General features: G+C 41.9%; 1 protein-coding gene across 1 annotated transcript in view; it reads left to right on the forward strand.

The window, feature by feature from the left end:
• Window positions 1-22,466, forward strand: part of SAMD4A (sterile alpha motif domain containing 4A) — a 2,460,818-nt gene that overhangs the window by 2,058,232 nt on the left and 380,120 nt on the right. Inside the window, exon 8 of the mRNA XM_044073568.1 lies at window positions 20,588-20,706. Within this exon, the coding sequence (XP_043929503.1) occupies window positions 20,588-20,706 (119 nt within the window). The remainder of the gene's footprint in view (window positions 1-20,587; window positions 20,707-22,466) is intronic.

Below are 22,466 nucleotides of genomic sequence, written 5' to 3' on the forward strand. Positions count from 1 at the left end.
ATAGTGAGCGATGATTTTACCCTGCATAAGGAACCTAGTTTCTGGTGTGTTTTCTTTATGGATTGGTTAATGTATTGATCAAATTTCAGCTGATCATCAATGATGACACCTAGGAGTTTAGCCTGATGAACTTGTTTGTGCTTAGTGCTGTTAGCAGAGATGATGACAAAAATGTATTTTGGTTTGCGAGGGGTGTTTGAGAGTAAATAATGTTAATTTTGTTTTATTGGGATTTGGTAGGAATAGAGATCTTTTTGCCAAGATTCAGTAGAGAATAGATGTTGAGTTATGAGTTGAAGTTTTGTTAGTGTTTTTGTGGAATAGATCAGGGTAGAGTCATCAGTGTGTTGCACTGTAGTGGCTTATTTGCTGGAAGAATGATGATCTTTAATAAAGAGGTTAAAGAGTATGGGGACTTAATATAGAGCTTTGTGGAGCTCTTATTTTAGTGCGAGGAAAGTTAGAGGCATCATGCTTGCATTTGACTACCTCTGCCCTGTTGGATAGGTAATTGTGGAACCAGAATAGGGAGGTATTTGCTAGTCCAGTATTAGAGAGTTGGAGTAAGAGTTTTTCATGGGATATGGTGTCAAAGACTTTAGATAAGTCTAAGAAAAGTGTAGATATTAAATTATCGTCATTTCTTTGTGTGTTTATAGTATAAATGAAGTGAAGCAGAGCAGTAGTAGAACTATGGTAAGGCCTAAAGCCATGCTGGATAGGGTAGAGTAGTTGATTTTCTGATAAGTAATTAAGACACTGAGTATGTATGTATTTCTTCAGTATCTTAGATATGTGGGATAGAATGGCTATTGGACTATAATTAGAAAGATCCATTGAGATGCCTTCTTTGTGCAGGGGTAGTATAAAACATTTTTTCCATATGAATGGGACATTTTCAGAGATGGACTGATTTATCAGAATTCAGATGAGGTAGGTAATGGCATCAGCTGCCATTTTAAGGTACTCACTTGGGAAGTTGTCAGGTACAGATCTGGCAGGTTTCAGTTTTAGAAGAAGTTATTTGTTGTTGCAGTAGGGGCTGGTTGGAAAGAGAAATGGTTAGGTAAATCTGGGAATTGTGGCAGTGATTTGATTTGATCTGGTGGTTTGCTGATACCTCCCTACACTGGTTCCATAATTACCTATCCAACAGGGCACAGGCAGTCGAATAATAAATGTGCACAATGCCAAGTGGCTACATCTGGCTAATTTTCTTCTATACCACACAAGCACACTTAAGTGAAATGTCTGTTATTTACTGACTTCAATGATGATTTCCAGAAAACCTCAAATTCTGAGGCACACACAGGCAAAAATCTGGACATGTATATTTTATACAGTAGTTAAACCGTTTGAGTAATAGCATGTTGTTAAGTAGCTTTAAGGTTATAACTAGGCACACTGTGTATTCAAATGAGTACACTTTTTTCTTAAGCATTTCATGGAAACCTACGGCACTGGTAGTGTTAAAAAGTGGAGCAATACCAAACACATGATGGAACACAGCCCTAAAGATAATCGCTGATTGGCAGCAATTGAATATGGTGCCTTTCCTGTGTATTGAGGCAATATTTTTGTGTATTGAGTACATTTTTAAATAGCATTTTGATTGACATGAGAAATATTAATGATATGAATGACATCTTTAAATGGTCGGTGGAGCCCTGGACTATAGTACAAAATTGCGTACACTCCTGGCTTTTGTTTTGGAAGCCTGCTTTACTTCATAAATCTAGATGTGTCATTGTCAATCTTGGCTTTATTCTCACTGATGGGGGTTGGATCTGATGTGTAGGATCCGTCTTGGTCTTTTCGAAAGCTTGAGGTCTTCAGGAAAGCTCGTGTGCATTCTTCCCTACCCATAATGCAGTTCCTTAGCTTCCTCAGATCTCGTGTGCCATGCTGCAAGAACGATCTTCTAGCAAGCTGTGGGCTAAGTTTTTTCTATTGTTACTACTTTTGATGTTCTTTTGTTATCCTTTATTCTTATTATCTTCATAGTTACTTATACCTTAATTCCTTCACTAGTTTAGTGCTTTCCCTTTTGAGAATAAGTTTTTCCCCTTTCCGTTAGCGTCAGATTAAGTTAGAGGACATGTAACTTACACCCATTTTAGTTAGCGGGTATTCCTTCCCCTTTTAGTATAAGTTTCCTCTTTCTGTTAGTGTCCGTTTAAGTTTGAGGACATCTAAGTTACACCCGTTTAGTTAGATATGTTCCCTTTCCTTTCCCCTCGTTTACAGGTAGTGTTTGTTAGTTATTTCTTTCTCTCCTTTTCCCATTACCATCTGTTTTAGTTAGAGGGCAGCTAACCTAAGTTCATTTAAGTTAGAAGACTTGTCCCCCCCCCCTACTGTTGTTGTCGCAAAAAAAAAAAAAAAAAAAACAGAGAGGTCCTTTCTCTTTATGTAGAATTAGCTTAGCGTGTTGTATTTCAGTTTTGGCTAACTATTCTCTTGGCAGTATGTCTCAAAAAGAAGGAAAACCCCTAGGGTTTAAAAAATGTGAGAAGTGCAGTAAAAAGATGCCCCTCAGTGACTCTCACACATTATGTGTGTACTGTTTGGGGCCTCTTCATTTACAGGAGTCCTGTTCCATATGCCATGCGTTCAACCAGAGGGCACTTAAGAATAAGTTGATCTTGAAGGGGTTATTAAAAACCCTGTTTTCTGAGACTATATCTGTTGATCCTTCTCTCCAAATACAGATAAGTCTGAGAGAATGGGAAAATGGTATTCTCCGGCTCTGAAATCCTCGTCGAAGCTGAAAGTTAAACAACCTAAAATGTCTGCTCTGACAGTATCTGTGGAGCAGACAGGAACCTTCGGAGTAGGGACTTCATCAGAGCAGACAGAATCCTTGGCTCCAAGATCCTCTATTGACTCCTTGGCTCCAAAAGACCCATTAACTCCTGAGTACTGTTATCTGAGCCGATCTCCATTCTTGGAGTCATTTACTTCTAGGCTCTCTTCTCCATTCTTGACTAGATCCAGATCCGCAACAGTGTCAACCAGGTCAACTAGGAGACTCTCCAATGAAGATGTGGATAAGGTGGTGCATAGGCTTCTCAAGACACCTGCCTTGGCCAAGTTTCTTTTGGATCTGAACCCAAAGGAGTCAAGTCAGACTCATCTTCCCCCTTCCTCCTCTGATCCATCCTTTGGTTTTGGAGCAGGAAGACACCAATATCCAGCTGGTGTTTGTATTGCGTCTGGGACCTGCTTGTTCCTCGGATCCGGTGTCTGCCCCAAGCATCTCTGCCCAGTCAGAGCAGGAGACCTCTGGGAGCTGACACTTGCCGGTCATGTCCTCGGAGCTGGCTTGAATCTCCTCGGATCCGACCCTCCATCTTGGGGCCTCGACTCGGTAGGTTCAGCTCACACTTCATCTTCGGTGCTTCTGTCTTCTGCTCCTTAGGTTCTTTTGGGCCCATCATCTTTTTTGTCGAGTCCAGAAGTTCCTCAGAGCAGGGGCACTGCTTTTGAAGTTATGAAGAGGGTGATGACTGCCCCACATTCTCAGGCACAGTCCTCATCGTATCTTCCTTCCTCGTTGGCGCAGGTGTCTTTACCTTCTCACTCCCATCCACAAGACCGCAGACATCCCAGGCCTCAGGATGGCCCCCAGGGGACTCCTCCATCTTCCGAAACGTCCCCAGAATACCCCACTGAGGAAGTCCCTCAGAAGAGATCATGCAAGAGGAAGCATTTAGACTCCCCAGAGGAATCCATCACTTCAGGTACCAACCTCAATGAAGCAGTAAGGTCCACTCGGTCACCTCATGGGGACATCTACTTTGGAGAAATCCCCGAAATTTTAAAACAGAGAGGTGCCTGGCAGTCCTGGTCCCCTTCACCCGAGGAGTTGGTATACCTGAAGAACTTTGGATCTCACGCTTCAACCTCTTGGTTGACTCCACCTTGCGATGAGCTTATTCACTTAATCTCTAGGAAGCCCTGTGAGACCCCAGATTCCATAGAACCCACTCCTAGGAGGCCAGACAAGTATATTACAGCCTGTAAGAATCAAGCTTTCTTAACAAAAGATGTAGCAGTTGATGCCATGGTTGTGGTGGCTGCCACGAAAAAGGACATTTCAGAGACCAGGTCCTCTATCCATCCTCCTAATAAGGATTCCAGGAGTATGGAAATATATGGGAAGCGTCTCTTCCTCAGTGGCCTTTACTTTGTGGTCGCTGAACAATCTTACTCATTTCACCAGACTTCAGAGGGATCTGTTAAAGGAGCTTTCAGGGAGCTGTAGCTGATGCGGCTGCAGATAAGGTCAACTCACAGCTCACTACTCACACTTCTGTTGTTAACTCGTTCATTCGACTCATTTCATATGCAGCAGATGGAGCGAGTAGGGCATCAGGTTAAGGCATTTCTATTAGGAGATGGGCCTGGATGCGTCTTTGTGATTTTGCAGAGCCCTTCAAATCTTCCTTTGTTAATGTTCCCTTCAATGGCTCATCTCTTTTTGGGCCTAAAGTTAAAGAAACACTGACCAGGTGTGAGCAGGAAGGTAAGACCTTGTCTGCCGTGGGATTACGTTTTTCCACACCTACCAGAACATTCCCAAAGGGTCAGAGAGGTAGTGGAAAATGTGGTTCAAAAAATAAAAATCACAGAGGTCTTACCAGAACACACAAGGTGGTAGTTCTCCTAGAGACAGGGGGGGGGGGGACAATAACGGAAGACGCCACCCTCGCAGCAGAGGAGCCCTGATCGGAAGACGCCACCCTTGCAGCAGAGGAGTCCTGCAGAATCAGGGCTCCAGAGATTCTTTCTTTGGCAGACCTTTTCAACAACCCTGAAGGAGTGCCCCACTGTTCGCCCCTGGAGGCAGTCGAGGTGGGCGATTGCCACTGCACCTTAAATCCTGGCAAGAGATAACAAATGACAAATGGGTGCAGGGATAATATCCAGGGGATATGTGATTCCCTTCTCCTTCCCCACTCCCTTAAACTTCTCCATTCCAGGCATTCCACCCAGTCAAAAGGAATAAGCAACATTAGAAATTCAAATGTTGCTAAGAAAAAGAGTCATCCAAGAAGTCCCCGCAGACCAGAGAGAATCCAGGACTTACTCAAGATTCTTTTAGTTCCAAAGAAAACAGGGGACTGGAGACCAATCATGGATCTCAACAAACTAAACAAATCAGTGAAGAAGATCAAGTTCCGGATGGGGACTCTGCAGTCGACACTTCCATTCCTGGAAAAAGACAATTGGATGTGCTCTATAGACCTTCAGGATGCATACTATCATATCCTAATGGAAAGGCTATCCAGAAGCTCCTTGCACTTCCAGCTTGGAGCCAGTCACTTCCAGTTTCGAGTTCTGTCCTTTGGTCTCACTACAGCCCCCCAGGATGTTTACCAAATGCATTGCAGTAGTGGCAGCTCATCTGAGACACCAAAGATTCCGAGTGTTTCCGTATCTGGATAACCGCCCCAACCAGGCATCTCCTGCTACAGGCCAAGAACTATACACTTCAGCTTTGCTCCTAGGCATTACCATAAATTATGACTAATCTGCTCTAGAGCCATCTCAAAACTTAATATTTATAGGAACAGAGATAAGTACAACCACGCTGATAGCAAGACTCCCTCACAACAGAGTGCTTGATGTCTGCTTACATGTGAAACTCTTAATCAGGAAAACGCGAGCCACTGCAAAACAAGTGTTACAGTTTCTGGGAAAGATGGCAGCATCTATCATACTTATTCCCCTAGCTTGCCTGCATATGAGGATTCTTCAGTGGTTACTTTCCACACAATGATCAATCCTGGAATTACCAGTGTCCCACAAGATTCTTATAACCAACTCCTGCAAGAAAGATCTTGAGTGGTGGATTTACTCTCCTTCAGTATCTCAAGGCCGTCCCTTTATTCCCCCTCAACCCCAGGCCAAGGTGACCATGGACACCTCCCAGATGGGGGGGGGGGTGGGCATTATCTTGGGAAGACTTCCTGGCAGGAAGGGTCTATATTATATCATCGAACGCTTAAAAAAGCGAGAGATGAATAACTGACCCTATGTAAGCGAAAGCTTACAATCTCGAAAGCTCAGAACAGCAATTTTTTTCCAAGGGAAAAAAAATCGCTGTTCCAAAAAAAATAAATAAAAAATTTGAAAGAATACATAAAGTGGGGGGCTTCGCCCCCCACACATCCCCCCTACTTAAATATACCAACTCAGAGATCGCACTACTGTGCCGAAAACAGCAAAGTAATGGAAGCAGCCAAACAAATTCTTTCCTTGGGAAAGAATTTGCTTAAAAGTCGCTTTGCTATTTTGCCTTTTTGTTGTTTTAAGTTCGACCAAGGCACATTCGATAGAATGCGTCTTCGGTCATCTAATAGGAACCCGGCAGGAACATGAAGCTCACTTGCACATAAACATCCTAGAGATGAGGGCAGTGGTTTTGATTTTGCAAGTATTTCAGGACACTCTCCCTCTAGGAGTGATAGCAGTTCAGTCAGACAACATGTCAGCAGTCTGGTATATATAAAAAAAAAAGGAAGAGCCAGATATTTTCCCCTTTGTCAAGAAGCTCTAAGGGTTTGGCAGTGGGCAATGACCTCTAACCATTTTCTGATTGCAGTGCACATCCTGACGAAATCCAATGTGATTGCAGACAAATTGAGCAGGGTCATATTATGGCCGCACAAGTGGTCCCTCAACCAGAAAGTTGTGGAAGAGATTTTACGAAAATGGGGCCAGCCTTGCTGCGATCTCTTTGCATCACCCACCAATGTCAAATACAGCAACTACTTTGCCCTGATCCCTCCCATGGGGGAGTCACCAAGGGATGCACTTGCTCACAAATGGCCTCCGGGACTCCTCTATGCTTTTCCTCCATTACCTCTGATTCCCAAGTTAATACATGAAGCAAGTTTGTTGGAGACTACAGTAATCCTGATTGCATCCTGTTGGCCTCGTCAAATCTGGTTTCCCCTCCATACAGCCTCATCTTATGGATGAATCGATGAACCATGGATTCTGGACCCAGCTCCAGACCTTCTGACGCATCCGTCGGGAATGGGACATCCCAGTCTACATAATCTCAAATTGACAGCTTGGCTGCTCCACTTCCCTTGATCGTCACGTTTCCTCTTCTCGCCTCACCAGTAAAACATATTTTGTTGTCCTTCCATAAAATTTCTTCATGAACATTGTACAAGAGTAAATGGAATGGGTTTGTATTATGGGTGAATGAAAATCAGATAGCTCCCTTTTCTGCATCCATACATTTTATACTGGAATTCCTAGAGAAAATTTTTCATGAGGGTGCTGCTGCTTCTAGTATTAAAGCCCAACTGGCAGCAATTTAAAATTTTCACATGGGAGAAAATGGCTGTATGATTATGTCCCACAGACTCTGTAAAGCGTTTTTGAAGGGAACAACGATGATTAGACCCCCATACAAAACCCAACTCCTCCCTGGGATCTGAATTTTATATTAACAAACATCACTTGTCCCCCCTTTGAACCTTCGGCCACATGTGATCTAAAATTTCTATCTTGGAAAACACTCTTTTTAGTGGCTATTACCTCAGCCAGAAGAGTTTCAGAGTTGAAAGCCTTGTCTGCAAAGCCTCCATACCTTATTTTTCATAAGGACAAAGTTTCTGTATGCACTAATCCTTCCTTTCTTCCAAAGGATGTGTCAGAAAGTAACCTAAATCAGTCTACTGAGCTGCCAGTCTTCTTCCCAAATTACCAGAACAAGAGTGAATTCTCTTTTCATCTTCTGGACGTACATAGACAGTTATGCTTTTACTTACACAGAACTTCAGGATTCAGGAAATCAGATCAACTCTGTAAATCCTGTTCTGAAAGTAGAAAAAGGTCAACCAGTCACAAAAGTTACCCTATATAGATGGCTCACTTCTTGTATATCCTACATCTACAACTTTAAAAACAGGACTCTTCCCTTTCCTGTTAAGGTACAATCCACCAGGTTGGTAGCTACATCTGCAGCTTTCCAAGCAAGTTTACCCTGGGACAATATCTGTGCTGCAGCTACTTGGGCAAAACCTCATACTTTTATTACAAACTGGATTTGGCCTCCAGGAGTAGAGCTTGTTTTGGTTCTATGGTTCTGAGGAATATTCTCGCTTGAGACACCCAAGTGTCAGATTGTTTGGGATGTGGTCCCATCAGTGAGAATAAAGGTGAGATTGACAACAGCACATAAAGAAGTTATGTACTTACCATAAAGTTCCAGGTGTGTTGTCTATCTCAACCTTTATTCTCACAACCCACCCTCCATGCCCCCTTCCAAAACTCCTGGCAGACCGGGTAGATATTGGATTTATGGATCTCTATAGCCTCAGAAATATTACCTCTGGCCAACTAATAAATATAGTTCCTGTGTGTATTATTTCATTTAAGACAGTTTTTGCTCACGTTATGTTTTCTGGATGGGCAACCAAGAACTGAGGAAGTTGGTGAACTGCATTATGGGTAAGGAAGGATGCTCACAAGCTTTGCTGAAGACTTTGAGCTTTCAAAAAGGCTGAGATGGATCAGACACATTGGATCAAACCCCCATCACTGAGAATAAAGGTCGAGATGGACAACACACATGGAACTTCTTTTCTTTTACTTCCTGCTGCTCTTAATTTTAACATGAGGAGTTGCCTCTGCTATGGAATATTGTGGACACTTGTGTTCATTGTACCATTGTTTGAAGCTGTTTCTGCCACTGCTGTGGCACTCTTCAATAACTAAGTAAGTAAGCAAACTTTATTGTCATTCAGACCGTACAACCGTAAAGTGCACAGCTGAATGAAATTATGTTCCTTCAAGCTCATGATACAACACAGACCATCACAACAAAAAAACACAAGCTCATAAATCACATATACAATAAACACACACATGACACAGAGTCCCAGCCAAACAAAGCTCTATCTCTACACTGGCAAATCCCAGTCCAGTTTCACCAATCCAACAAAAGCATTCAAGAGTTTGGATCAGCAGACAGTCGGGTCTCCACCATCTGCCCTTGTCCAGGTCAGTGACCACAGTCTCCATGATTTCAGTCTTAATCTACCATCCACTCCAACACCAACCTTGTCTCCACCAGCAACGGTCCAGATGTTCTTCATTCCACATTGCTGCAGTCCTAACCATTGGGTAGTCCGCTGTCCCAGTCGGCCCGAATACCAAAGTATATGGCTGACGTCGGTCAAGGCGCATTAGACTGACGTCAGTACGTCAGGGTACTAATGCGCATGACCGACGTCATATCCCCAGTCTTTTTTGCCGCATGGTCCGATGCAGAAGCAGTTTTGCGAGTGCAGGTTGGCGTTCTGAAATTTTCTGAAGTCGGAGTTTCAGACCGAATCAAAGTTGGCTAAGTAACCCGTTGGGGAATATTTTGGTTTTTTCTTGCCTCAGTATTTAACCGGATGTCAGAAAAAGTGAATAACTGTATTTCTTGTGGGAAACAGATACCTCATAGGGATTACCATACCTTGTGTATACCTTGTTTAGGGCCTGAGCACGACGTTGTTGGATGCCGCTCTTGTGCTAGATTTAACAAACGCACTATTAAGAGAAGGTTAGACTGTGCCAGGTTAGTTTTTGGGAAGCGTTGTAATTATAAAATGCCGTCAGATGCTCCGACGCCCGCTTCGTCCAAAAAACGCAAGGACAAAGCAGCAAAGCCTAGGGTGGAAGAACCGGCAGTCCCGGACGTCGGTTCTTTAGAAGGCTCTGTGGAGCCGGAGGTTTTACCAGGAGTTTCTTTAGAGTCTCAGGGAGAGACTTTACTGTTACAGGATGTGTCCTCTCAGGAGGTAGGCCAGGCTGAAGGGGCTTCTCAGGTGGCTGTTCTTCCCTCTCTTCCTAAGGTGGTTAGAGCCTCACAAATAGTTTCCAAGGCTTCTTTGAGAGGCAGGCCAGGTTTAACTTCAGTGGGGGTTTCTCCTAGCTCTTCAGGATCTTTGCCTAAGAAACATATGCTTAAAATGGCAGAGGATTTGATTACTATGATTAGAGGCTCTATGCCCCCTCCTGATAAGAGGCCCAGGGTGGAGCCTGAGTTTGAGAGTTTTGAGCAGTGTTCGAGGCTTCTGAGTCTTCGGCTGAAGACTTGCAGGAGTATCCTCCTTATTCTGATTCTGATGTGGATGATTCTACTCCGTCAGCTTCTCCTCCTGAGGATTTTTCATTTTCAGAGACTCTGCATTCCATGAGGGAGCATTTTAAATGGGAAGGCCAAGATTTCTCTGATTCCAGGAAGAGGCTTAGGGAATTCTTGTTTTTACCCCAGCATAGGCCTTTAGCTATACCTCCTGTTCTGAATGTGGTGGAAGATGTTTGGCAGAGGCTTCCCTAAACCCTGATTCTTTGCCTCCTGCCCCAGTTAAACCTGATAGGTACTATAGGGTGCCTGAAGCTCACAAGTATCTTTTTAAGAGTCTTAGGGCAGACCCGGAAACTGTCTCTCAGGGGCCTAAAGGTGTTAAGGCTTCTGTTGTTAAAAATCCTGTTCCTCCTGATAAAGAGGCAAGGGCTTTGGATAGATGGGGAAAGAAAGTGTATACTTCTTCCACTTTAGCCATGAGGGCGTTGAATTGCCAGTTTCACATGTTAAAATATCAAAATTATCTCCTTTCACAATTGAAGTCTAAGGTAGATGCTCTGGCGGAAGGTATTGAGTGTAAAGAGTTGCAGGATTTAGTTCATGTGTCTGAACAGGTGGGTAAGCATTCACTGCAATGTGGTTTTGATGCTGTGCAGGCCTCCTCGAGGGTGGCTGCCACTGGTTCTGTTCTTCGTAGGCACGCCTGGTTGAGGGATCAGGATTTAGCTGAGCATGTTAAGACAAGGATTTTGGATGCTCCTTTACAGTCTGACGTGTTGTTTGGTTCGCCTGTGGAAGCAGTTTTAAAGAAAATGGAGGACAAGGCTAAGTCTATGCAAACTGTTAAAGATTTTTTGCAGGTGCAGCCTCCGAAGTTTAGTAGAAATTGGCCTACTAAGGGATGGACATATCCTTCTTATGATTCCCAGTCTAGGGGTAGGTCTAGACGTGGTAGGGGCAGAGCTCAAGGTTCTTTTAGGCCTAGAATAGGGAGTTCACCTGCTCAGACTTCTGGTGAGGGCAGGGGTCAGTCCTTTCGTAAACAGACCCAATGACCTGCCTTTTCAGCTGCCAGTACATTCTCGTCTGGCAGCACCTTTGGGAGGAAGGCTGGCTCTTTTCAAAGAAAATTGGGATTTAATTACCCAAGACAGATGGGTTCTGGATATCATTCACCACGGTTACAGGTTTTATTTCCATACCTTGCCTCCTTTCAAAGGCATGCCAGACATTCCTCCTCTACAAAGAAAAGAGGCTCACAAGCAAATTTCTCTGTTACTCCAAATAGGGGCCATTCAGCCAGTCCCTGTGCCAGAAAGGGGCCTAGGATTTTATTCTCGCCTGTTCCTAGTACCAAAGAAGGGGACACGTGGAGACCAATTTTGGATTTATCTATCCTCAACACTTATCTGGACATTCCCAAGTTCAAAATGTTGGCGTTACAACAGCTTTTACCTCTGCTGGGCAAAGATCACTGGATGGTAACTTTAGATCTCAAGGAGGCTTACCTTCATGTGCCTATCAGACTGAGTTGCAGGAAGTATCTACGTTTTCGAGCTGGAAATTCCCATTATCAGTTCTCTGCATTGCCCTTTGGCTTATCTACTGCCCAGAGTATTCACAAAGGTTCTGGCTCCAGTGATAGCTTACTTCAGGCTAAAAGGAATTCAAATCTATCCTTACTTGGACGACTGCCTGATTCTGGCTCAAGAAAAGGAAGACCTTTTACAGCATTTGGAATATGTGATAGCAGTGCTAAGATGCCTAGGGTATTCTGTGAACGAAATAAAGTCCAGTCTAGTACCCTCTCAAGACATGTGCTTTCTGGGTGTGAGACTGAATACAGCAGCCCAGATGGCCTTTTTAACCCCGGACAAACAAAAGAATCTTTCCATTTACTTCCATCAACTATCTCTTCAGTCCGGACTGACTGCAAGGACAGTCCTTCAAGCCTTAGGGTTCATGGCATCTTGTATTCTGGTGCTTCCCAATGCCAAACTGCATATGAGGAAGCTGCAATGGTATCTCAAAAATGTATGGACACAGCACTGCCAGGATTTGGACACTGTCATTCAAATAATACCTTGCATTCAACAGGAATTTTTGTGGTGGGCTCAGGAATGTCACCTAAACAAGGGACTCTCTGTGACCCGGCCAGAGGCGAGTCAGATTCTAACGACAGATGCCTCAGACATTGCTTGGGGAGCTCATCTAAATGGAAAGTGGATACAAGACAAGTGGCCTGCCAGACTACAGCATCTACATATCAACATGAAGGAGATGTTAGCAGTCCAGTTTGCATTAATGGCTTTCAAGGAGTTACTTCTTCCAGGGCAGGTGTTGATTCTAACAGACAACACAACTGTCATGTGGTACATCAACAAACAAGGGGGAACACATTCTTACCCGTTGTGCAGGCAAGCAATGATTTTATGGGAGACTGCGCTCAGCTTGCAACTAACTCTTCAGGCAAGGTTTCTGCCGGGAGCACAGAACTCCTTAGCAGATGTGTTAAGCAGACAAATCATGGATCCCCACGAGTGGAAACTGGATCTTCATGTATTTCAGAAATTGACAGTGTCATGGGGAACTCCAGACATAAATCTGTTCGCTTCTCCACTAAACCACAAGCTGCCAAAGTTTTGCACAAAGAGGTTTCATCACACAGCCTGGAAAGTGGATGCTCTTTCTTTCAGTTGGAAAAATCTTCATGTGTATGCCTTTCCACCTCTGCCTCTTCTCCCAAAGGTGCTCCTAAAGGTCAGACAAGACAAGCCAAGGATGATTTTAATAGCTCCAGATTGGCCTCGGCAACACTGGTACCCATTACTGAGGAGTCTGGTAAGGAAGCCTCCATGGCCTTTACCTTTGATTCCACACCTGTTGTCTCAGAGGGACGGTCACCTGCTCAATGTCAAGCTTCACTCTCTTCATCTAACAGCCTGGCATATTCTGTTTTGAAACACAGCAGGTCTCAACTTCCTCAACAAGTTTTAAATGTGATTATGGAAGCCAGAAGACCTAGTACAAGGAAAGTGTACGCAGAAAAATGGAAGAGATTTTTATTTTGGAGTGCAGCAAAAATTGGAGATTTCTGAGCCTAATTTGAGTGTGGCTCTTCAATATCTTACTGAGTTATTGGACAAAGGTTTGTCTTTCTCTTCCATTAAGATTCATGCTGCAGCAATTTCAGCTCACTATGATTGTGACCCACCATTGTTTTCGCATCCTTTGTTCAAGCAATTTCTTAGAGGGGCAAAGAATATAAGACCCCCGTAGAGCTCCTACTCCTGCTTGGGATCTCAATTTTGTGTTGGAGAAACTTACTCTACAACCTTTTGAGCCTCTTGGCTACTGCTGAATTGAAATACTTGTCATGGAAGACTGCTTTTTGTTGGCCATTACTTCTGCAAGAAGGGTTTCTGAATTGCAGGCCCTTATGGCGGTAGAGCCTTTTTTGATTTTCCATAAGGATAGGGTATCATTACGTACTAATCCTTCCTTTATGCCTAAGGTGGTTTCTAGTGTGGCTTTAAACCAAACTATTCATTTGCCTACTTTTTATGCAGATCCCCAAACTAAGGGGGAAAAGATTTTGCACACTTTAGATGTACACAGGCAATTGCGTTATTATTTAAGCAGGACTAAGGATTTTAGGCAGTCTCAGCAGTTGTTTGTTTCTTTTGCTTTGAGTTCTCAGGGCAAGCCTGTGTCAAAACAAACTATTTCTAAGTGGATTGGGTTTTGCATTGCATTTTGTTATTCCCATCATGGCAAGGAGATTCCAGCTGGGATTAGGCCTCATTCCACTAGGGCTACTGCCACTTCAACAGCATTTCTAAGGGGGGGTGGCAACTAAGGATATTTTGGAGGCAGCTACTTGGAGTTCAGTGCATACTTTCTCTAAGCATTATCACCTTCCTCTCTACTCTAAATCTAGGGCTGGTTTTGCCACAGCTATTTTGCAAGGCATGTTGACAGCTCCTGCTTCCTTATGATTTGCCAGCCTCCCTTACCTCTGCTTTGGGATTCTACCCAATGGTTAGGACTGCAGCAATGTGGAATGAAGAACATAGTACAGTTTTGTACCTACCATAAATGTAGATGTTCGAGGATCCACATTGCTGCAGTCCAATTTACCCTCCCTCCTTCCCCTCTGTGTTTAGGGGTAGTTGTGTAGGTGAGGTTATACTTTTGTAATTTTGTATATATTGTACATATTTTTGGTGCAGGAATGTTTGGAGTTTTTGGTTTTGGCCTTGTCTTTTTAGGGTCTTCTGACATCTGGGGCAAGAAAAGACTGAGGATATGACAGTTTTCTGGATGGGCAACCAAGAACTGAGGAAGTTGGTGAACTGCATTATGGGTAAGGAAGGATGCTCACAAGCTTTGCTGAAGACTTTGAGCTTTCAAAAAGGCTGAGATGGATCAGACACATCGGATCAAACCCCCATCACTGAGAATAAAGGTCGAGATGGACAACACACATGGAACTTCTTTTCTTTTACTTCCTGCTGCTCTTAATTTTAACATGAGGAGTTGCCTCTGCTATGGAATATTGTGGACACTTGTGTTCATTGTACCATTGTTTGAAGCTGTTTCTGCCACTGCTGTGGCACTCTTCAATAACTAAGTAAGTAAGCAAACTTTATTATCATTCAGACCGTACAACCGTAAAGTGCACAGCTGAATGAAATTATGTTCCTTCAAGCTCATGATACAACACAGACCATCACAACAAAAAAACACAAGCTCATAAATCACATATACAATAAACACACACATGACACAGAGTCCCAGCCAAACAAAGCTCTATCTCTACACTGGCAAATCCCAGTCCAGTTTCACCAATCCAACAAAAGCATTCAAGAGTTTGGATCAGCAGACAGTCGGGTCTCCACCATCTGCCCTTGTCCAGGTCAGTGACCACAGTCTCCATGATTTCAGTCTTAATCTACCATCCACTCCAACACCAACCTTGTCTCCACCAGCAACGGTCCAGTTTCACTTTCACAATCCACTCAAATCTGGCACAACACCCTCTGACACCATCCAGCACCCGGCACCACCATCCGTCCCTCTCGGCGTACCTCTCTACATACAGGCCTGAACAGCCATGACTAGGCCAGTCACTCCAGCCATTCCCACCACTCCAACCACTCCAAGATGCCTGAGTTAATCCCGAACAGCCTCCCGAACAGTCGATCCACTGACACCACAACTGCCTTCTCTCCACACTCAGCCTCCAGCAACTTCGAAAAAATGGTCCAACTATGGAAAAACAATAAGACAACATAAGACAAACAACGGGAGCCGAAGTGGCCACTGCTGCATATGGCGCTGCCATCTTGCATATGCAGTATGCTTAAATGAAACTAGCCTATAGGTGATGAAAGCATCCAAAGAAAACAAAGTGGACAAAACCTTTTGTTTTGGAATTTAACCTCCAGAAAGACCCAAGCTGAACATAATGTTAAACTAGCATTAGAGCCATTTAAAAGTTTATTCTAATTTGTAAGGCCATAGTACAGGATACTGATATTTCTTAAAACAGAGCCCATGATAGTATGTCTGTTCAGCTTAGGAAAATTATTCAGAAATGTTAAAGCTATGGACAAGGGTTACATGCTCCACACAGTATGTGGCTTTCAAAGACCTTCAGCACTGTACTTGGTATTGTGAACAAGGTGAAAGAGCCACAGGTAGAGGTGTGGTAAGATTACAAACTGGCTAAAGGACAGAACTCTCAGTTAAGACAGCAGGTTCCATTTTAGAACAGGTTCAGTACTGGGACACCTTCTTACTTTTCAGACATCCATGTCATACTGCATGCTGGGTGTCACAATTTCCCCACTATTACAGAAGCACTGGAGTAAGAACTATTCCTTGTGAACCAGTAGCATACAAATAGCTCTCAAAATAAATGCCATAGTATACAGCATAGTCACTTCTGGAGATTCAGCATTTGTAGATGGGTACCCCACTCCCAACAGTTTGGATCTCAGCACCTAAGTTAGCAGCTCCCCCCCCCAACCCCCCTTTTTTGTAACAATGGTTAAGAAATCTGTTTAATACCACTCTTTTTACAGTGGTACCTAATGTAGTTCAGTGTTTGTTCTCAGCCCTGAAAAGTTCAGTGCAGTGCCCTTATGGCAGGTACCTGGCCAGGCATGGATAGTTAAAAAGGTCCTGAAGGTTCATGTCCCAATTATTGGTCTGAAATTAGTCTACCAAAATAGATTATGAGCCCTATCACTATATTCTGCCTATTATAGAGTTGTGTGGACATCTTCCAGGCCTTCCAAGCTCTGTCTCTGTATCTCATTTTATGCAGAGTTTTTATTGTCAGCTATAGGACTGGATTGGATTTAACATTCTCAGTTCTGGTTGGGGCTAGGGAGTCAAGTACAGCATTGTTAATTACTGTTACCACATTGTCTATTGGAAAAGCCCTAAGATATTCCCAATTATATGTTTTAGAGGATTAATAAGGGCCTGTTTTTTGAAAGAAGATAGTTTTCTTACCTATCTTAAGAGATGTGCATTAGACTTAGTCTTTGAAGTTCTGACAGCATAAATTAGTTGGAGGTCACTAATACTGTCAGATGAGGTGCCAGAGTCAGAGATAAGGTCTGGGGAAGATGCTGGAATCCAGTCTAGGGTAGATTGTCTGTCTGTGGCTTTTTTATATATAGTTGGGGTAATTATTTGGGTAAAAATATAGAACTGTATAGTGTTAGTAGGGTTGTCAAAGTGTATTATTATATGACAGTCTATATTTAGATCACCTAGTGTGATGGTTTAATGTGTGATTTTGGATGAGGTCTGAGATAGCATTTCCTCAATGATGGTTGTGTTGTTACGTGGTGGAATATATGTACCTATGATTTCTAAATTGTTTTATGTATTTATTTGTTTTGAGTAGCATTATAAGTGTTTCTGGGTTAGAGAGTGCTGGAATTGGTTGTGGGAAGAGAAAGAAAGGTGGGGGTATTTCTGTAGAAATTGGCAAATCCACCTGTTTTTTTTAGCGCTGTGCTCAGGAGGTAGAGTTTCCCTAGTTTCTTTGTGGAGCCAGGTTTCAGTAAGTACTAGTATATCTGGGGAATATTAGGATATCCTGGTTGATTTGGAAGAGATGGTAGCCAGGGGGACAGTGTGGCTGTGGTTGTGATAAGGAAGAGATATTAGATAGTGTGGAATTAGCATCATTGCTACGGTGACTAGGGCCTGAATTCAGGTGTATTTAAATAAGTACATGTAAGATGATTGCCATAGGTTTGAGGTTACTGGGAAATTAATGTTGGAGAAGTTATGGAAGTTTTTTAATATGTGTAGATTGTTGAGTATGAGAGTTCGAAGTGGTGAGTGATATGATGTTATAGGTGCCAGAAAACATAATGAAAAGTGCATTGGCAAGTGTATGAGGGTCTTGCTGACTTATAGAGTGTGTGTATTAATATGTAATAGAATGATGAGTGGTATGAATGTGTAACAGTATGATGCAGGGAAGGATTGTTAGGGAGGAGAATAAGGACAGGGAGAGGGACTGTAGTTGATGGAATTGGTGTGGCATCCACACAGCAGCCAATTTATTGATCTTCTCAGAGTTGCTATGAAGATATAATTCTTTATTCAGATTGAATACCAGTTCCTGATAATTGCGCCATATATTTTTATGGTACTTACGGATTATCGCAACCAGAGTTTGGAGGAGCCATAATTCACGATGTTCTCGCTAAGTACCACACTTTTCTTTTTCCCCTGAAAACCCAAGTGTTCACAAAGAAAAAGAAAAGGTAAGAAAGTAAGAAAATATGTTGAAGTGCATAACGCTTTCAAAACAAAAAACCAGCACACAAGCACATTTCGGAGCAGCCATAATTCACGGTCTTCAGCAAGCAGCACTCTTTCTTGTTTGCCCTGAAAACCCAAGTGTTGAAAAAGAAAGTAAAATGTAAGAAGGCAAGAAAACATGTTCAGTTGGATAATGCATTCAACACCAATAAGCCAGAAAAGTGTAAAAGAATCGGTTGTGTCCCAGCATATAGGGCTTCGCTTTAGCCCAAGAAATCACTGGCTGCAAATACACACAGTAAGGTTTCTAATAACTGAACGTCATGTGGCGGACAACAGCAGTTTCACAGACATGGCTAACAACCAATCTGAAATGGAAAGGCAGGGCTTTCTGTGTCCGAAGTCTGCCTTCCCTATGTACTGTCATGGTGTTACATGGAAAACATGAATGTTTTGGCCAATGCACAGCACTCACCATGGGAATGAGAACGGTTTCCTTTTAAAACGGGCTATCCTCCCTAACTTTTCTGTCACGGCAAACTTTCACTTGTTCCAGTTACGTGTATAATGGCAGTCTTCGTGAAATAGTTGTAAGAAATAAAGGTTGACAACTTTAATTTTTCATACTTGTAAGACAACAGCACTCACCCTCTTTCCCCACCACAGTTAACAGAGTACATTTCTCAGTTGTGCAACTTGACTCCAGCAGCTGAGCAGCACAGCTCTGAATAAGGTGTACAAGTGCAATCCCAGGCAATGGGCCAACTGAAGCATTACACATACGCTGCAAGGGACCATCCATATGACCCCCCCCCCACAAAAAAAATATATATATATATATATATATATATATATATATATATATATATATATATATATATATATATCGGCACTTACGTATTATCACATAATCTTTCCAACCAAGAGCAGATGCCTTTATAAAAAAATGAAGCAAATGACCATGACATGACAAATGCTTGCAACTTTGGAATCTGGTTGCGATCTTGGTAAATAAATCTAACAATTTTGCAGGCATCTCAGGAAAACAAGTTTGAGACAGACAAAATTTTTAAAGAATAATTGTATTAAGCCACAGCGGTGTATATTATAGTAGTATCTTGCCATGCTTATTTGGTGAATCACATTATATGAGACCAGAAGTTTCTGCCACCCTGAAGTATCCTGCAATTATCTTTTTATTTAGGCAGAGAAAAAAATCAGAAAGAAGGCAAGAAAATTATTATATATCAGTTATTCTAAGCTGTCACATTATTTCACCAGCAGATGGCAGAAATGCTGCATGGAAATCAGTGGTCTCAATTCTGAAGTTTACGTCGTGATAAAAAAAGACGCGTGTCAAGGTTATTAGAAGTATATCTTCGAGAACAATCTTTTTTCAAAAATCTAGTGGCTTACAGCTAATCTGCAACCCCACCACTCTATCTATTGTAATAAAAAGAAGCCTAGAATTACTTCATGTAATTGTCTTGCTTTCATTTGATGGAAAACTGATTATGGTTTTCACGGCATGTGATATGCTAAAATTGGTGCCAAGTATAGCATTCTGTGTGGGACAACAGCCAGATAATCTTAGACAAATTTAGACACAAGTCTGGTACCTTTCTTTTTAAAACTGGTTCTTGAGTCTTTTTAACCAGTTTTGTTTTATTCAGTTGATTGCTTGTCCTTAACTTCTGATAGGCGAAACTGAGTCATAAGGTGATAGTCACGGTATGACATAAACCTGTCCCTAATTTTCCACACTGTATTTTGTTCTTATAATGTAATCATGCATGGAAATATCCACTTTCCCTAAACAGTCCTGAGTCTTTGCTTTGAGTCATATGGGTGTGTCACTGTCTGTTGGGCCTTTCTCTTTTATCCCTGACAGGGCTAATTAACACCTGATCTCACCATTAATATGGCCTTTATTTTCTGTTTTATCACAAACATGGATAAGGTGACCGGCTGCTCACCATCTGTTAGATGGCAGACACTAGTATGCTTTCTTAGCTGACAAAATCTTGTTGACATGTACTCAGTCCTGCCTACAAATTGCAAATGCAGTATGAATGAGTTAAGGCAGTATGTTTTACATGCTCAGATAACAACTAGTTGCTTCCTGAGTATTCTCTTATGAATTTGGATAAATGTTTTACTTTTACTTTTAGTCTTACATTGAAATGTTGAGATAGGGCCTAATGTTAATGACCTGTAATGCCCTAATATAGTATGTGCATTTCCACTGCTGGTAAAAATCTTCTTTTTTTAGTGCACAGTACTGTCTCTCAATATGAAAATGTGGAACAGACATTTTACATAAAAAGCAGTAGGTAACATATTCAGTTATCTTTGTGTGAAGTCCCTTTTATCTTAATTAATTTTTATTTAACTGCTGTTCCGAAACTGTATAAGTTCATCTATTAAGGACTGAGACATAGAATTTTTATATTTTATCTTTGTTGTTAGTGTACCATCAAGACACATATGAACATTTGTGGTGTAATGCATAATTTTCGTTTTCATTTTTAATGGGTATTTGTGTTAAAATTGTATTGTTCTCTTTATACATTATAAACAACATAAAGTCTTATATTAGGTAGTGCATTGCTCTTATTTGGTTTGTTTAAATTTCTTTCTTAGACTGCCTGTGGGTTTTTGAATAAAATATGTTTACTTTTTTAGGCATTTACAGAGACGCAGAAGAAACGATTGTTGTCATGGAAACAGCAGGTGCAGAAACTCTTCCGGTCTTTCCCCCGGAAATCCCTTCTTGATGCTGCAAGCTATCGGCAGCAAAGAAAGTATGTTGAAATGGGATTATATCTGAATTGTGCCGCCTGTTCTGTAATTATAAATTCATCTGAGACATGGTCACAAAATTTTTTTTTATCTGTGATCTTACCAAGAAGAATTAGTTTTCCTCTTGCTCGGAACTGTATAGTTTCCTTCTTTTTATATTATAGTATGCAGTTTGTTTGTGTCTTTCGGCTTTTCCCGGTTAGGGGTCGCCACAGCGGACCTCTGGTCCGCTAATGATTGGCAGTAGATTTTTACGTGCTGGCTTGCCGGGCCTAACGCACAACCTTCAACGAAAGAACGCCCATTCACGCATGTCGCCACACAGAAGACGCTCTGAGAATCGAACGGGCAACATCTAACTGTGAGGCGACAACGCTACTGCAGCACCACCACTGCAGTATCCTTGTAAAAAGTTCAGGTTATGTATTTGATTTAGAAGAATATGCATTGATAATTTGATGACAATATTTTATATTTTAGTTAGGCAGATACATCTTATTTGACATCATATTTCCACAAATTACTAAATGCAGAGTTTGTAGTTACATTACATAAACTTGCTCTGCATGTTTCATTTTAAGTGAATATTGTTTCAAACATTATTTTGACCAACAGTTGAGAAACAAGTGATTAAAGATTTTTGTTCATCCTTTATAAAGGATTAGTTGGCCGTATACTTGAAAGTTATCAGTCAGACCTTTGAAGGTCAGGTAAGCCTTATATAGAATTAACTGTAACCATATTTATATTTGTGCATAAAAGCCACATGTGTACACACACGCACGCGTGCGTGCACACACACACACACACACACACACACACACACACACACACACACACACACACACACACACACAAGAATGTGTTGCCCTGACAGCGCTTGCCTTACAGGATTTGCTATCCTAGGCAGTATTTACATAAGCACACCTCCTATTTATTTCACATTTAATCACTTTGATAGTGACAGTATATCATAAAGCATAGTCTTGCTGAGAAGAAAAATGTGATAACATGCAGTCTGATACATAGAAGTGCACAAGTGAATTAAGATTGAACACCTGAAGCAGCTCACTCATCATGGAAGATGTAGTGTTTTGTCATTCTTTTATTTCAAATGCTGTCACTCACACATCCCTAAGCAACATACACTAAATTAAGATGACTGATGATGTGTGCATTTCTGATAATACAGTTGCATATTGCTACTATTACTAATAATACAAAGTGAAAAGGGGATCAGAACAGTTGCCACCAACCCCCAAAGGAAAACCTGTCATTCCACTGCTGCTTGTCTGCATGCAGAACTGCAAGACTGCATGTCTGTGGATTAATCCTGGCAATCTGTATTTTCACTTTTTTGACAAAGTGGAGAAAATCTATTTTTTGGCTGAGGTCCACCTAGTGTATCAAAACAGCATTATGACTTTGAGTTTCATTTGCAGTAGCCTGCATTGAAACTAGGAAGTATTAAATACTGCCTTCGGGGACTGTAACACCTTATAGAGCTTCTATGAAGTTCCATGCAGTGATAGTAATTACCTTACTGCCTACACTACCATTTACATACAATTCAAAACCTGTCCTTCCAATGATGAAAAACACTGAAATGAAAGAAAAGAGAAGTAGCATCAAGCATTCTGCATACTCCAGCTTCAGAAATTATGCTGGATTTCATTTTCATTCAGCAACTTAGTTATTTGTCTGCCAGATCAGCTTTGAATAACACAAAGGTGAAAACAAGCCGAAGAAAGTACAGTTGTGT

This window comes from Protopterus annectens, chromosome 6.part0 (genome assembly GCF_019279795.1).
Source record: "Protopterus annectens isolate FY-2018-M chromosome 6.part0, PAN1.0, whole genome shotgun sequence".
Taxonomy (NCBI): Eukaryota; Metazoa; Chordata; order Ceratodontiformes; family Protopteridae; genus Protopterus; species Protopterus annectens.